At 40.9% G+C, this 17,295-nt stretch overlaps 1 protein-coding gene across 2 annotated transcripts in view; it reads right to left on the minus strand.

Moving 5' to 3' along the window:
• Positions 1 to 9,173: 9,173 nt before the first annotated feature.
• Positions 9,174 to 17,295, minus strand: part of LOC128652881 (POU domain, class 2, transcription factor 1) — a 269,120-nt gene continuing 260,998 nt past the window's right edge. For both annotated transcript variants that reach the window (XR_008401311.1, XM_053705862.1), the window contains 3 exons: positions 16,682 to 16,744; positions 16,430 to 16,530; positions 9,174 to 9,295 (listed from right to left, as the gene is read on the minus strand). Coding sequence is in view for 1 of the 2 variants with exons in the window: in XM_053705862.1 (XP_053561837.1) it covers positions 9,194 to 9,295; positions 16,430 to 16,530; positions 16,682 to 16,736 (258 nt within the window). In the remaining variant the exon portion in view is untranslated. The remainder of the gene's footprint in view (positions 9,296 to 16,429; positions 16,531 to 16,681; positions 16,745 to 17,295) is intronic.

Below are 17,295 nucleotides of genomic sequence, written 5' to 3' on the forward strand. Positions count from 1 at the left end.
TAAGTAAAGAACGAATAAATTCCATTTTAAATAAATATGAAGATTTATCAGTATCAACCTCTGAGGCAGAATCCTCTGAACCAGAAGAATCATTAGAATCAGAATGATGATGTTCATTTAAAAATTCATCTGGATAAAGAGAAGTTTTAAAAGACCTTTTATGTTTACTAGAAGGAGGAATAACAGACATAGCCTTCTTAATGGATTCAGAAACAAAATCTCTTATGTTATCAGGAACATTCTGAACATTAGATGTTGATGGAACTGCAACAGGTAATGGTACTTTACTAAAGGAAATATTTTCTGCATTAACAAGTTTGTCATGACATTTAATACAAACAACAGCTGGAGGAATAGCTACCAAAAGTTTACAGCAGATACACTTAGCTTTGGTAGTTCCAGCACCAGACAGCGATTTTCCTGAAGTATCTTCTGACTCGGATGCAACGTGAGACATCTTGCAATATGTAAGAGAAAAAACAACATAAAAAGCAAAATTGATCAAATTCCTTAAATGACAGTTTCAGGAATGGGAAAAAATGCCAAAGAACAAGCTTCTAGCAACCAGAAGCAATGAAAAATGAGACTTAAATAATGTGGAGACAAAAGCGACGCCCATATTTTTTTAGCGCCAAATAAGACACCCACATTATTTGGCGCCTAAATGCCTTTGGCGCCAAAAATGATGCCACATCCGGAACGCCGACATTTTTGGCGCAAAAGAACGTCAAAAAATGACGCAACTTCCGGCGACACGTATGACGCCGGAAACAGAAAAGATTTTTTGCGCCAAAAAAGTCTGCGCCAAGAATGAAGCAATAAAATGAAGCATTTTCAGCCCCCGCGAGCCTAACAGCCCACAGGGAAAAAGTCAAATTTTTTAAGGTAAGAAAAAATGATTGATTCAAATGCATTATCCCAAATATGAAACTGACTGTCTGAAAAAAAGGAATGTTGAACATTCTGAGTCAAGGCAAATAAATGTTTGAATACATATATTTAGAACTTTATAAAAAAAAGTGCCCAACCATAGCTTTAGAGTGTCACAGAAAATAAGATTTACTTACCCCAGGACACTCATCTACATGTTTGTAGAAAGCCAAACCAGTACTGAAACGAAAATCAGCAGAGGTAATGGTATATATATATAAGAGTATATCGTCGATCTGAAAAGGGAGGTAAGAGATGAATCTCTACGACCGATAACAGAGAACCTATGAAATAGACCCCGTAGAAGGAGATCATTGAATTCAAATAGGCAATACTCTCCTCACATCCCTCTGACATTCACTGCACGCTGAGAGGAAAACCGGGCTCCAACCTGCTGCGGAGCGCATATCAACGTAGAATCTAGCACAAACTTACTTCACCACCTCCAAAGGAGGCAAAGTTTGTAAAACTGATTTGTGGGTGTGGTGAGGGGTGTATTTATAGGCATTTTGAGGTTTGGGAAACTTTGCCCCTCCTGGTAGGAATGTATATCCCATACGTCACTAGCTCATAGACTCTTGCTAATTACATGAAAGAAACGTTACTGTGCCTTTAAATTTTAAAAATGTAACTTTTCCTGCACAAGTAAAAAACGTATGTAAAAGACTAAAACCATTTAAATAATGACACCCCTACACCTCAGCAGCCCTGCTGAGGTGCCTACCTGACTCAAAGACCTGAAAACCCCTTTTTTCTTGTTAGGCAACTATTCAGACTCAACAGGGATACGTCACAGCTCTATCCGTTCCTAAAAATGCCTGTATTAGTAAGAACCATGCGCTTCTAGGCAGAGACTGAAATTTCCTGCTCCGTTAATCTATTAACACTGAAGCGCAGTGAAAAGGCGCGCAGTGAAAAGGCGCGCAATCGGAAGCCCCGCCCCTCGTGGGCGTTTCTAACCGCAACCTCCTCTCCCGGTCGGCATTTTGTTTTAAATAAGCCACTGTGTGAGTTAAAACCACCAAGCCATAAAACATCCATGTCTCCTAGCCCCAGTGCCTGCTTAATACTGCATTGTTCCCTCAAACTCTGTTTGTATGTCCCAACAACCAAGCGACTATCCTTAGAGCCCTTTGATTGTTACGTGTGTGTGAAGTAAAGTGCTCCCTTTTTCTCTGAGTGTAATTAGCCCCAGAATAACAAAGTGGCACTTACCTCATATGTCTGCCATACAGCCAGACAGTCCATCAGGTTTAAGAGGTCCTCTCCCTCCCATGGACCTGTGAAAAAGGAGAAGTTCCTGAGTAAATATCCCTCAGGTATTTTGGATTAAGGGCAGCATCAATATATGGGAGGCAAAGTGAGAATTATGTCCCACAAGTTCCCATTGCTCTAAAGCCACCAATGCTCTACTGAAGAGACTGATATGGACTACGGCTACACCCTAGTACAAAGCAGCACAATCTTGTACCACTTTATAAATAATAAACTCTTGATTGAAGAATCTTTTCTAACGCCTAACTTTACCTCTTCCTAGCACTAATGTAGGCAAAGAGAATGACTGGAGTGGGAGGGAAGGGAAGAGCTATTTAACAGCTTTGCTGTGGTGCTCTTTGCTGCCTCCTGCTGACCAGGAGGTGAATATCTCATTAGTAATTAATATGATCCGTGGACTTGTGTCATAAAAAAAAAAAAAAAAAAAAGATAGCATCAAAGAGCATTTACATCATTAAAGGGACAATAACAACTAAATACATTCTATGCGCTGCCCCTTAATAATGGGTACCACAATTTTAGAACTTAGGTTACACTGCAGGTATTTGCAGGAGAGGTGCTGCACATGTGCAAGCACATCAGAACTGGAATGCAATGAAAGGTAAATTTCAATATGGTGGCACCCATGGCTATCAGGAGCCAGGGAATAACCTTAAAGGGACACAAGTCAAAAACATAAAAATTATGCTTACCTGATAATTTCATTTCCATCTGTGGGAGGAGAGTCCACTGCTTCATTCATTACTTCTGGGAATTAAGAACCTGGCCACCAGGAGGAGGCAAAGACAACCCAGCCAAAGGCTTAAATATCTCCCCCACTCCCCTCATCCCCCAGTCTGAAGATTTTCAAGGCACAAACCACATCCAGAACTACGTTGAAAGGAACCACAATCTGTTGATTAATGTTGCGAATTGACACAACCTTAGGAAGAAAACCTAACTTGGTTCGTAGAACAGCCTTATCAGCATGGAAAACCAGATAAGCAGGGACGCATTGCAAGGCAGTAATCACAGATACAGAAGCAAAAGCCTGTAGAAAAGGAACCTTCCAAGACAATTTAATGTCTACTTCATGCATAGGCTCCAACAGAGCCCGAGCAAAACCTAAAGAACAAGATTTAAACTTCAAGGAGGAGCAATAAATCTAAACACAGGTCTTATCCTATCAGAGCTTTAAAGGGAAATGAAACCCAAATTTTTTCTTTCATGATTCAGATAGAGAATACAATTTTAAACAAATTTCTAATTTACTTCTATTTTCTAATCTGTTTTATTCTCTTGGTATCATTTGTTCAAGGAACAGCAATGCACTACTGGTTTCTAACTGAACACATAGGTGAGCCAATGACAATCAGTTTATATATTCAGCCACCAAACAGCTAGAACCTAGGTTGTTTCTCTGCTGCACATGAACTTGCCTATATAAACATTTTAACAAAGGATAACAAGAGAAAGAAGCAAATTAAATAATAGAAGTAAATTGGAAAGTTGTTTGAAATTGTATACTCTATCTGAATCATGAAAGAAAAATTTGGGGTTTCATGTCCCTTTAACAAGTGACTGCACATCAGGAAGCTCAGCGAATCTCTTGTGCAGTAACTCAGACAGGGCCGAAATCTGTTCCTTCAGGGGACTTGCAGAAAGCCCGTCTCCAGTTCATTCTGGAGAACATCATAAGTAGGTCCTCCACACCTTATGATAGATGCAACAAGCTTCTCGTTCCCTCCCTGATGGTTGATGTAAGCCACTGAGGATATATATATTGTCCGATTGGAATGTGATAAACCGGGACGAAACCAGCAGAGGCCCAGCCTTCAGAGCATTGTATATTGCCCAAAGATCCAAATGCGATCGGGAAGGAGCTTTTCCTCCTGAGTCCATAGGCCCTGTGCCTTCCTGGCACCCCAAACTGCTCCTCCTCCTGACAGACTTGCAACCATAGTCACAATCACCCAGGATGGTCTGTTGTCCGGAGAATCTATTAAGACAGATCCAAAGTCTGAGGTGAAACCTGGCAAAGGAAATGTCCATGCTGGACACCATGAAACCAATCACCTCCATACACCGAGCCATAGATGGCCTTAAGGAGGTCTGGAGGGCAAGACATGTTGAAGCTAGCTTGCAACGTCTCTGGTCGGTTAGAAACATTCTCATGTCTACGGAGACCATTATAGTACCCGGGAATTCCACCCTGGTACTCGATACAAGAAAACTCTCTAGATTTATCTTCCATCCATGGGAACGAAAACAGAGGAGAAATTCCAAATGTTCCACTCTCCAAAAAACTTCTTGGAGAATGCCGCGTTGGCTGAGAATCAAACCTGGGCCCACTACTTGGAAGGCAGTTATGCTCATTATACCAGCTAGACCAAACAGAAGATCAATAAACTGGAAGTGCTGGTCCAGGAACGCAAACCCTAGGAACTGGAAGTGGTCCTTGAGGATTGGTACGTGACGGGAGCATCCTTTAAATCTATTGTGGTCATGAACTGCCCTTCTTGAACGAGGGCAAGAATGGACCTATTGTCTCCCTCTTGAACGAGCGAACATTTAAAAATTTGTTTAAGCACTTCAGGTCCAAATCGGATGGAAAGTTCCCTCCTTCCTTGGAACCACAAAAAGGTTTGAATAGTATCCCAAACCTCCCACTGCGATAGGCACCGGTACAATAACTCCTAAGAGAACAGATCCCGGTACGCACACCAGAAAGGCTTCCCTCCTTTCTGGTCAGGAAGACAGGAGAGAGGAGAAACTCAGGTGGCTGAGACTTGAAGCTTATCTTGTGACCCTAAGCAATGACCTCCAGGACCCATGGACCCTGCACGTCCCTGAAACAAGCGACTGAAAAGAGCGACATATTGCACTCTACACGATCCAGAAGAGGACCGAGGACCGCCCATTCATGCCGACTTAGACTCGGCGGGCTTCTTGCTCTGCTTGGGTTTATTCCAGGACTGACCCGGCTTCCAAGAGCTCTTGGTTTGCTCAGGCTTAGCAGAGGACTGCTGACATGAGCTTTATCAAAACAAAAAAAAATGAAAAATATTCCTAGACTTGTTCAGATTCTCTTGCAGTAGAAGGGCACCCTTGTCCCCTGTGACCATGGAGATAATGGAGTCCAGGCCTGGAACAAACAATTCATTCCCTTATAGGGGAGGGAAAGAAGTCTAGACTTAGAAGTCATATCCGTAGACCATGACTTCAGCCAGAGCCTGACGGGCCTGAACAGAAGAGGCTGAAGCCTTAGCATTTAGGCGATCAAGAAGCAACCCTCAAGGCCGTAAAGCTTTCCTGAGTAACATCGAGGGGACCTCTCCACCCCGATCAATCCTATCAGGAGACACACCAGAAGGTATGTTGAAAACAACTGTCTTAACAGAGCTTCCCATCCTTTATCCATGGGCTTTTAAAACGTAGAGCTATCCTCAAATGGGATAGTAAGACGTTTAACAAGGATGAAGATAGCGTCATCCCTTTTAGGGATGAAACCTCACAACTCCATTGAGAGTCCAGGGCCGGGAACGATTTGTTAAAGGGAGAAGAGAGGAACAATCCAGTCCCATCCATTCTTAATATGTTTGCCATCTAACAGGAGCAGGGAAAGATAAGGTACCACCCTGTCCTCAAACTCTATCCAATTTAGGAATTAAAGGTTCCTTATGCAATTTGGCCTTTGGAACCACTGAATTCCCTAAAACTAAAGCCTGGTTCCTCCACAGCCAGAGGATTAGAGGCAGCAGACTTCAACCCATAAAGTACCTACTCTGAAGTCTCAGAAAGCACTTCATCTTCTGATATGTTAAAAGAAAATATGCCTGGATCAGCGCTGCTATAGCAAGAGGAAGCTATCAACAAAATTGGTAAAAAGACCAATAAAGACTATTGTCTAAAGGTAAACAAACTATTTATTAATTGGTAAATATATGACAGTATATAGTAAGTAAATAAAGTGACCAGTCACCACTACACAATCTCTAAATCCTATATAAAAATCTCAATAACAGCTGTTCTGAGACAGTGGTTAAAAAAAATAATATATATATATATATATATATATATATATATATATATATATATATATATATATATATATATATACATATACACATACATACACACACACATATAGGTTTGTCTAAAAACAGCGTCTCTCTGATATCCTTCTATGGATTATATAACATTGTGTACCCAGCTTCACACCATGTATGCCGTTTGAAATGTGCCACTTGAGCAAAGTTCAATCCTGTTTGCAATAGTAAATGTTGCTTAATTCAAAAACACCACGTAACTCCCTTCAATACAGATCCGGAACGATGTTCTATTGTCCTGGACTCCTACTTATTGCAGGTGAAGGGTAGTGTATGAATATAATATATCCAAAAGTTCAAGAAAATTTCTCACCTCGGGTGCTGTTTTTTACTTCCTTGGACAACACCGCGTCTCCTGTGCTTTACAGTGGGAAGTTTTGATGATCCCTGTTAGTTGCTGCTTCCGCGTCACGTGTATTCGGCTGACCAATTGTGGTCCTTCCAGATGGGAAAGTACAAGTAGCTTCTTTTCAGGGTATTGGCACATATATTCAACTCTGCGCAGAGTAAAGCCACGTAGTATTATCCGGGCTGATATCACAAAACACTGGCACCAATCAACGCATTTCGCCTGGCTAGCAGGCTTTATCAAGATATATGTTTAGTGTTTGCGATGCCTTAAATACCTCCTCCTCTATGCTCTCATTGGTTCATTCCTCCCAATCATTTGAATTAAGGTGGATTTTCTTGTTTAAGGTGGATTATCCTGTTTCTCTATAGACGTTCTTCACAATTTCATTAGATGTGTATTAAATTCTGTATTGTGGGGGATTATATTCCTTTTCTATGGACATATTCCACAGTGTTAAATGTATACTGGGTATCTCTGGATAGTTCACAGATTTATATTAACCAGTGTGCTGTTGACTGAGTTAATCGTTTTATTATACATGGTGTTCATCTGGTGTAGCACTATTGCATATTTGAAAATAATAAGCTTATATACTAATTTACCATCATGAAGGATTAGATCTCAACTTATAATAAGCAAACAATGCTATTTATCATCCATAAATGATCTTTGGCAGCAGAAAATATATACAATAAAAATAATATAGATAACTTTTGTTAACATCCAGATTATATAGCAGCAGTTACTATGCTAGGGTATATTGCTCTAAAGTGAAAGATTTGAATTAATATAGAGTTACCTCTAAGAGGTATGTGTTTGACTTTATTTAGCATTTAATTTGAATAGCAATAGATCTACTGAATTCTCGTTAATCTAAAATGAAAGGGGTTAGGTCAAATTCAGAATTTAACCCTGAAGGGTACAATGTTCCTAATTCATGGATCATTTCTGCTTCCTTTCTGAGAATTAATTTTTTGTACTCTCCGCCTCTCCAATTCTTTTTTATTTTTTTAAAAGACCAGCAAGTTATGTTATTTGTGCTGTTATTGTGTACTGTTCTGAAATGATCATATAAACTTGTCTAGTTTTCCATTTTTAATATTGTTCAAGTGCTCTCTGATTCTGTCTCTATATGGTCTTGTAGTTTCCCCTAAATATTGTAATTTGCAAGAACACTGCAGAACATACAGTATTCCCTTTGTCTCTGCACCTGATAGTGTCTTTTATTGTGTATTTCTTACCGTTGCTGGTAGAGGTGAATGTTTTCACTTTTTTGCTGTGTTCACATGCTTTACAGCTGTAACATGGGAAGAAACCACTGACCATATTCCCTTTTAGATCTCTTTCTTTTGTTCTTACACTTTCATTTTCTGATAACCCTATCAGTTAAATCCAAAAAATTATCTGATGTACTCTGGGAAGGAGCGTAATATGTAACCTTTCGCTTGCGATTAGCAGGGCGAGGTAAAGCATTAAAGGACGCAGACACCGCCGTCTGAGCTGCGCAGTAACGTCTGGTGAAAAAATGGCCCTCTCCAGATGGAGGATCAGCAATGCTATGGGAAACTGCAATGCTACGGGAAAGAGGGAAGAATCATATGGTGCACAATGCCGGACCATCCCTGCTATAAGAAAAAAAGCGCCAGGTTTGTAAGCTGCGTGGCTCTCAAAGTGAAACCTGTATGTTCCATAACAGCCTATGAACCCATAACATCTTACACATAAAAGCAGCATAAAATCAAATAAACACATAAGATTATTATCCCCCCCCCCTGTTCAATAATCCCCCACAGGATATATTAACCCTTGATTCTATACAGATAAAAGGAGTCACACTGTGACCCTGTCTTCTAGTGTTATCATACATGTATAAAAAAATGAAACAATCTTAGCAGAATCTATGCCGTAGAACAGGAACATGGCCTTTCAAGTGTGACAGGTTAGTACCATCGCTCCTGACATCTGAATCTTTCGACACTTTTCTGCTAACCTCCTGTGATGAAAGGCAAAGAATGACTGGGGGATAAGGGGAGTGGGGAGGTATTTAAGCCTTTGGCTGTGGTTTCTTTGCCGCCTCCTGGTGGCCAGGTTCTTAATTCCCACAAGTAATGAATGAAGCAGTGGACTCTCCTCCCATTAAGATGGTAATTAAACTTATTCAGATAGAGCATGCAGTTTTAATCAACTTTCCAAAGTGCATATTTACACTGAGTCACCAGCTCCTACTAAGCATGTGCAAGAATTCCTAGAATAGGTTTATGCATTTGCGATTGGCTGATGGCTGTGACATGATACAGGAGGAGTGAAAGAGACATAACAGATCTGTCAGGGAGAAAAAAAATAAAAATCTGCTACTCACATGTAGTTCTGACCAAGTGCTATAAGCATTGTCTCGTTATCCTGCATTTGTGGATTAAGCAAATCTACTGCATTTACCTGTATATTATTAGCATAGTATTAATTTCCTGTTAAGGCCAATGACAACAATAAGAAACCAAGAAATAACAGGGGAATTCACTACATATTTATGACAAGATTACACATGCAGCTAGGAACACATTGACAGTGGAAGGAAGCATGTTTTAAACACTCTTACCTGTACATTTAAGGACTGTGCAGCAGCATGTAAACTTGTTCCAGCGAGCTGGACCTATAAAAAGATGCATTCATTTACACCCTAGATTTTAAATAATAAAAAAAAAAATACAAAAACAAACTAGCTTTCATCCTGTAGGAAATATTTGTATTACATTTTCTATAATTAGATTTTTAGAACTATTCTATACACATATCTTGGTATGTTCAATAATCACACTTATATTGTAGATTTTTAGAAAAACAGCCACAAAAAAGGGAACTTGATAGCTTTCAGGTAATAGCTAAGAAAATGATATTGCATAAGTCAATCACTGGTGTATAAGTAAAAAATGTGTGCATTGGAGACAAAAGGTATCGGCAGCAGTATCAATTTCAAAAGCCATAGAGTAACTCTGCATGAAAAAAAATTTATGCTTACCTGATAAATTTATTTCTCTTGTAGTGTAGTCAGTCCACGGGTCATCCATTACTTATGGGATTATATCTCTTCCCCAACAGGAAGTTGCAAGAGGATCACCCAAGCAGAGCTGCTATATAGCTCCTCCCCTCACATGTCATATCCAGTCATTCGTCCGAAACAAGACGAGAAAGGAGAAACCGTAGGGTGCAGTGGTAACTGGAGTTTAATTAAAAATTTAGAACTGCCGTAAAAGACAGGGCGGGCCGTGGACTGACTACACTACAAGAGAAATAAATGTATCAGGTAAGCATAAATTATGTTTTCTCTTGTTAAGTGTAGTCAGTCCACGGGTCATCCATTACTTATGGGATACCAATACCAAAGCTAAAAGTACACGGATGATGGGAGGGACAAGGCAGGAACTTTAAACGGAAGGAACCACTGCCTGTAGAACCTTTCTCCCAAAAACAGCCTCCGAAGAAGCAAACGTGTCAAATTTGTAAAATTTGGAAAAAGTATGAAGTGAAGACCAAGTTGCAGCCTTGCAAATCTGTTCAACAGAGGCCTCATTCTTAAAAGGCCCAGGTGGAAGCCACAGCTCTAGAGGAATGAGCTGTAATTCTTTCAGGAGGCTGCTGTCCATCAGTCTCATAGGCTAAACGTATTATGCTACGAAGCCAAAAAGAGAGAGAGGTAGCCGAAGCCTTTTGACCTCTCCTCTGTCCAGAGTAAACGACAAACAGGGAAGAAGTTTGACGACAATCTTTAGTTGCCTGCAAATAGAACTTCAGGGCACAGACTACGTCCAGATTATGCAAAAGTCGTTCCTTCTTTGAAGAAGGGTTAGGACACAATGATGGAACAACAATTTCTTGATTGATATTCCTGTTAGAAACTACCTTAGGTAGGAACCCGGGTTTAGTACGCAGAACTACCTTGTCTGAATGAAAAATCAGATAAGGAGAATCACAATGCAAGGCAGATAACTCAGAGACTCTTCGAGCCGAGGAAATAGCCATCAAAAACAGAACTTTCCAAGATAACAGCTTAATATCAACAGAATGAAGGGGTTCAAATGGAACGCCTTGCAGAACGTTAAGAACTAAGTTTAAGCTCCACGGCGGAGCAACAGTCTTAAACACAGGCTTAATCCTAGCCAAAGCCTGACAAAAAGCCTGAACGTCTGGAACTTCTGCCAGACGTTTGTGCAGAAGAATAGACAGAGCAGAAATCTGTCCCTTTAACGAACTAGCAGATAAGCCCTTTTCTAAACCCTCTTGTAGAAAAGACAATATCCTATGAATCCTAACCTTACTCCATGAGTAACTCTTGGATTCGCACCAATATAAATATTTACGCCATATCTTATGGTAAATTCTTCTGGTAACAGGTTTCCTAGCCTGTATTAAAGGTATCAATAACCGACTCCGAGAAGCCACGCTTTGATAAAATCAAGCGTTCAATCTCCATGCAGTCAGCCTCAGAGAAATTAGATTTGGATGGTTGAAAGGACCCTGAATTAGAAGGTCCTGCCTCAGAGGCAGAGACCATGGTGGACAGGACGACATGTCCACTAGGTCTGCATACCAGGTCCTTCGTGGCCACGCAGGCGCTATCAGAATCACTGATGCTCTCTCCTGTTTGATCTTGGCAATCAATCGAGGAAGCATCGGAAATGGTGGAAACACATAAGCCATGTTGAAGACCCAATGTGCTGTCAGAGCATCTATCAGCACCGCTCCCGGGTCCCTGGACCTGGATCCGTAACAAGGAAGCTTGGCGTTCTGGCGAGACGCCATGAGATCCAGATCTGGTTTGCCCCAACGATGAATCAGTTGAGCGAAGACCTCCGGATGAAGTTCCCACTCCCCCGGATGAAAAGTCCGCCTCCCAGTTCTCCACGCCTGGGATGTAGATCGCTGACAGGTGGCAAGAGTGAGACTCTGCCCAGCGAATTATCTTTGAGACTTCCAACATTGCTAGGGAACTCCTGGTTCCCCCTTGATGGTTGATGTAAGCCACAGTCGTGATGTTGTCCGACTGAAATCTGATGAACCTCAGAGTTGCTAACTGAGGCCAAGCTAGAAGAGCATTGAATATTGCTCTTAACTCCAGAATATTTATTGGGAGGAGTTTCTCCTCCTGAGTCCATGATCCCTGAGCCTTCAGGGAATTCCAGACTGCGCCCCAACCTAGAAGGCTGGCGTCTGTTGTTACAATCGTCCAATCTGGCCTGCGAAAGGTCATCCCTTTGGACAGATGGGGCCGAGAAAGCCACCATAGAAGAGAATCTCTGGTCTCTTGATCCAGATTTAGCAGAGGGGACAAATCTGAGTAATCCCCATTCCACTGACTTAGCATGCACAATTGCAGCGGTCTGAGATGCAGGCGCGCAAATGGTACTATGTCCATTGCCGCTACCATTAAGCCGATTACCTCCATGCACTGAGCTACTGACGGGTGTGGAATGGAATGAAGGGCACGGCAAGCATTGAGAAGTTTTGATAACCTGGCCTCCGTCAGGTAAATTCTCATCTCTACACAATCTATAAGAGTCCCTAGGAAGGGAACCCTTGTAAGTGGCAATAGAGAACTCTCTTCCACGTTCACCTTCCACCCATGCGACCTCAGAAATGCCAGAACTATCTCTGTATGAGACTTGGCAGTTTGAAAACTTGACGCTTGTATCAGAATGTCGTCTAGGTACGGAGCCACCGCTATGCCTCGCGGTCTTAGTACCGCCAGAAGTGAGCCCAGAACCTTTGTAAAGATTCTTGGGGCCGTAGCTAACCCGAAGGGAAGAGCTACAAACTGGTAATGCCTGTCTAGGAAGGCAAATCTTAAGTACCGGTAATGATCCTTGTGAATCGGTATGTGAAGGTAGGCATCCTTTAAGTCCACTGTGGTCATGTACTGACCCTCTTGGATCATGGGTAGGATGGTTCGAATAGTTTCCATTTTGAATGATGGAACTCTTAGGAATTTGTTTAGGATCTTTAAGTCCAAGATTGGTCTGAAGGTTCCCTCTTTCTTGGGAACCACAAATAGATTTGAATAGAATCCTTGCCCGTGTTCCGTCCGCGGAACTGGGTGGATCACCCCCATTAGTAAGAGGTATTGTACACAGCGTAGAAACGCATCTTTCTTTATTTGGTTTGCTGATAACCTTGAAAGATGAAATCTCCCTTGTGGAGGAGAAGCTTTGAAGTCCAGAAGATATCCCAGAGATATGATCTCCAACGCCCAGGGATCCTGGACATCTCTTGCCCAAGCCTGGGCAAAGAGAGAAAGTCTGCCCCCCACTAGATCCGTTTCCGGATAGGGGGCCCTCTCTTCATGCTGTCTTAGGGGCAGCAGCAGGTTTTCTGGCCTGCTTGCCCTTGTTCCAGGACTGGTTAGCTTTCCAGCCCTGTCTGTAACGAGCAACAGCTCCTTCCTGTTTTGAAGCGGAGGAAGTTGATGCTGCTCCTGCCTTGAGGTAACGAAAGGCATGAAAATTAGACTGTTTGGCCTTTGATTTGGCCCTGTCCTGAGGCAGAGCATGGCCCTTACCTCCCGTAATGTCAGCGATAATTTCTTTCAAGCCAGGCCCGAATAAGGTCTGCCCTTTGAAAGGAATATTAAGCAATTTAGATTTAGAAGTCACATCAGCTGACCAGGATTTAAGCCACAGCGCTCTGCGCGCTTGGATGGCGAATCCGGAGTTCTTAGCCGTAAGTTTGGTTAAATGTACGACGGCATCAGAAACAAATGCGTTAGCTAGCTTAAGTGCTTTAAGCTTGTTCATAATTTCATCCAATGGAGCTGTGCGAATGGCCTCTTCCAGAGACTCAAACCAGAATGCCGCCGCAGCAGTGACAGGCGCAATGCATGCAAGGGGCTGTAAGATAAAACCTTGTTGAACAAACATTTTCTTAAGGTAACCTTCTAATTTTTTATCCATTGGATCTAAAAAGGCACAACTATCCTCCACCGGGATAGTGGTACGCTTAGCCAAAGTAGAAACTGCTCCCTCCACCTTAGGGACCGTCTGCCATAAGTCCCGTGTAGTGGCATCTATTGGAAACATTTTCCTAAATATAGGAGGGGGGGAAAAAGGCACACCGGGTCTATCCCACTCCTTGCTAATAATTTCTGTAAGCCTCTTGGGTATAGGAAAAACGTCAGTACACACCGGTACCGCATAGTATTTATCCAGCCTACATAATTTCTCTGGAATTGCAACCGTGTTACAATCATTCAGAGCCGGTAATACCTCCCCTAGCAATACGCGGAGGTTCTCAAGCTTAAATTTAAAATTAGAAATCTCTGAATCCAGTCCTCCTGGATCAGATCCGTCACCCACAGAATGAAGCTCTCGGTCCTCATGTTCTGCAAATTGTGACGCAGTATCGGACATGGCTCTCCCATCATCAGCGCGCTCTGTCCTTAACCCAGAGCAATCGCGCGTGCCTCTTAATTCTGGCAATTTAGATAATACTTCTGTCATAACAGTAGCTATGTCTTGCAAAGTGATTTGTATGGGCCTCCCTGTTGGCGCCACAATATCACGCACCTCCAGGGCGGGAGGCGAAGGTACTGACACGTGAGGAGAGTTAGTCGGCATAACTTCCCCCTCGTTGTCTGGTGATAATTTCTTTACATGTAAAGATTGACTTTTATTTAAAGTGACATCAATGCAATTAGTACACAAATTTCTATTGGGCTCCACATTGGCCTTTAAACATAGTGAACAAAGAGATTCATCTGTGTCAGACATGTTTAAACAGACTAGCAATGAGACTAGCAAGCTTGGAAAATACTTTCAAATAAATTTACAAGCAATATAAAAAACGCTACTGCTCCTTTAAGAAGCACAAAAAAACTGTCACAGTTGAAATAACAATGAACCAAATTAGTTATAGCAACCAAATTTTCACAGTAAATGAATTAAGTTAGCAGAGCATTGCACCCACTTGCAAATGGATGATTAACCCCTTAATACCCAAAAACGGATAACAATTATATAATTAACGTTTTTATCACAGTCAAACACACTGTCACAGGTCTGCTGTGACTGATTACCTCCCTCAAAACGAATTTTGAAGACCCCTGAGCTCTCTAGAGACGTCCTGGATCATGGAGGATGAAGTAGGAAGATTGTGACTGAAATTTTACTGCGCAAAAAAGCGCTAAAATAGGCCCCTCCCACTCATATTACAACAGTGGGGAAGCTCAGTAAACTGTTTCTATGCAGAAAACAAAGATAGCCATGTGGTAAAAATCATGCCCCAATAAGTTTTATCACCAAGTACCTCACAAAAAACGATTAACATGCTAGTAAACGTTTTGAACATATATTTTAAAAGCTATGAAGTGTTATTAATAAGCCTGCTACCAGTCGCATTTACTGCAGTGAAGGCTCATACATTACTTCAGTATTAACAGTATTTTCTGAGTCAAATTCCATTCCCTAGAAAAATACTTCAGTGTACACTCAGCCTAATACCAGTCGCTACCACTGCATTTAAGGCTGAACTTACATTACATTGGTATTAGCAGTATTTTCTCAGTCAATTCCATTCCTTAGAAAAATAATTTACTGCACATACCTCGTTTGCAGGGGGGCCCTGCATGCTATTCCCCTTTTCTGAAGTTACCTCACCCCTCAGAATGTGTGAGAACAGCCAGTGGATCTTAGTTACGTCTGCTAAGATCATAGAAAACGCAGGCAGATTCTTCTTCTAATGCTGCCTGAGAACAAACAGCACACTCCGGTGCCATTTAAAATAACAAACTTTTGATTGAAGAAATAAACTAAGTTTAAAAACATCACAGACCTCTCACAACGACCTATCTTTAGTTAGGTTGCAAGAGAATGACTGGATATGACATGTGAGGGGAGGAGCTATATAGCAGCTCTGCTTGGGTGATCCTCTTGCAACTTCCTGTTGGGGAAGAGATATAATCCCATAAGTAATGGATGACCCGTGGACTGACTACACTTAACAAGAGAAATAACATAATATTTAGACTAAACACTACAAAACAAGCTAGGGTATAAAAATAAAAATCAATCAAAACCATACAACTGACAGACTGCATTTACTTATCAACAATGACATTATCATTATGGACCTAGCACTGAATACAGAAATAGCAAACGCTCTCACCTTTATAAATAAACGAGATATTACAAATTACGTTTGAGTCTTATTGCAGCATAAACCTTCATTAGTAAAACCATGCTCATCATGGAGGCGGTCTAGCATGCTGTGTGGTTGTCAGATGTATACCACCTGGTGTTATCGTTGCTACTAATACTTTCCAGGCTAGACCTATATGTTTGATCATAGGTGGGAAGACTTTCAGCCATTATATTTTGCCCTATTTCGAAAATAAAATTAGAAAAAAATCCGACTTAAATTAAATCCTAAATTAGTACTGCAAAGAAAAAGGAAAAAATACTAGTCTCCCTGAAATCAAGCAATGCAAGGACAATATTTTCTCATACGTAATTTGAGAGATTTTGCACTATATAAAAGTTATTTTCACTCTTCTGATCAGCCACTCAGGATGATTATTTGCAACACAGGAGATAATGTTTACCAAACCAATAAAGCTCAACCTACACAAATCCAAAATGAAGGCAAGCAAAATTATCAGCACTCTTGACAAATCAGCCTCTTAAGTGGGAAATTAAAATAACCCAAAACTAAAATTGGAAATAAAGCAAGATAACTGACCATCTCGGTTTGTAAATAAAGGGCGTAAGAAATGATATGCATCAGAATGTTGCTGAACTACCTGATGGAGGTGTCCAAGTAAGGCCTGTGCTTGGGCTGATGTAATGGCCGGTCCAACGGGTATTGGCTGCTTCTGAAAGTCCAGACCATTTGTTTGTGTGCCTGTAGGCATAAGAGAGAGATGAGGTCTGTGCAGGGTTTCCACTTATTTAATAACATGTGCTTTAGCGCATACTCATGTTGCATCTCCTGAATTTATGGACATTTCCACTAAGTACTTGGCATGTTCTACACGGTAGCACATTCTTCTTACCTGTGTTTCCATCCCCACTCTCCGATGATTTGCTGTTTTCTGACGGATTGTTCATTCTTGCATCTGCAACAAAAGGATAAAGAAAATATATGTTGAGATTTAAAAAAAAACAAAGAAATTAAAAAAATAAATAAAAAAACACATTATGCACAACATATTAGGTCTAAAAACCAAGTTACATATAATCCAAAATATCAATGACTGAAGGAAGGGGATTAGTCCCCTAAACTGTTGTAAAGTATTATGCATGGTGTGTACTAATTTTGCCTTTGGTAAATTAAAGGGACATAAAACATTTTCTTTTTCCTTTCATGGTGCAGCGAGCATGTCATTTTAAATTTGTCATGATTTGTTTTGTTCTCTTGGTATTGTATAATAGAAGTAAATTATATTCTCTATCTGAATCAGGAACTATCTGGGGTTCATGTCCCTTTAACAAAATATCAACAGTGCAAAACGAGAAACATTTGTTTAAAATAAAGGGACATAAAAAGTCCAGATAAAACTTATACAACTTTCTAATTTTACTATCAGATTTGTTTTTCATTGTATCCTTTGTTAAAATGTAGCTTCTTTCTATAACAATGCGGATATATAGGTTCAGGAGTGTGCAT

The sequence above is a fragment of the Bombina bombina genome, chromosome 3 (assembly GCF_027579735.1).
Source record: "Bombina bombina isolate aBomBom1 chromosome 3, aBomBom1.pri, whole genome shotgun sequence".
Taxonomy (NCBI): Eukaryota; Metazoa; Chordata; class Amphibia; order Anura; family Bombinatoridae; genus Bombina; species Bombina bombina.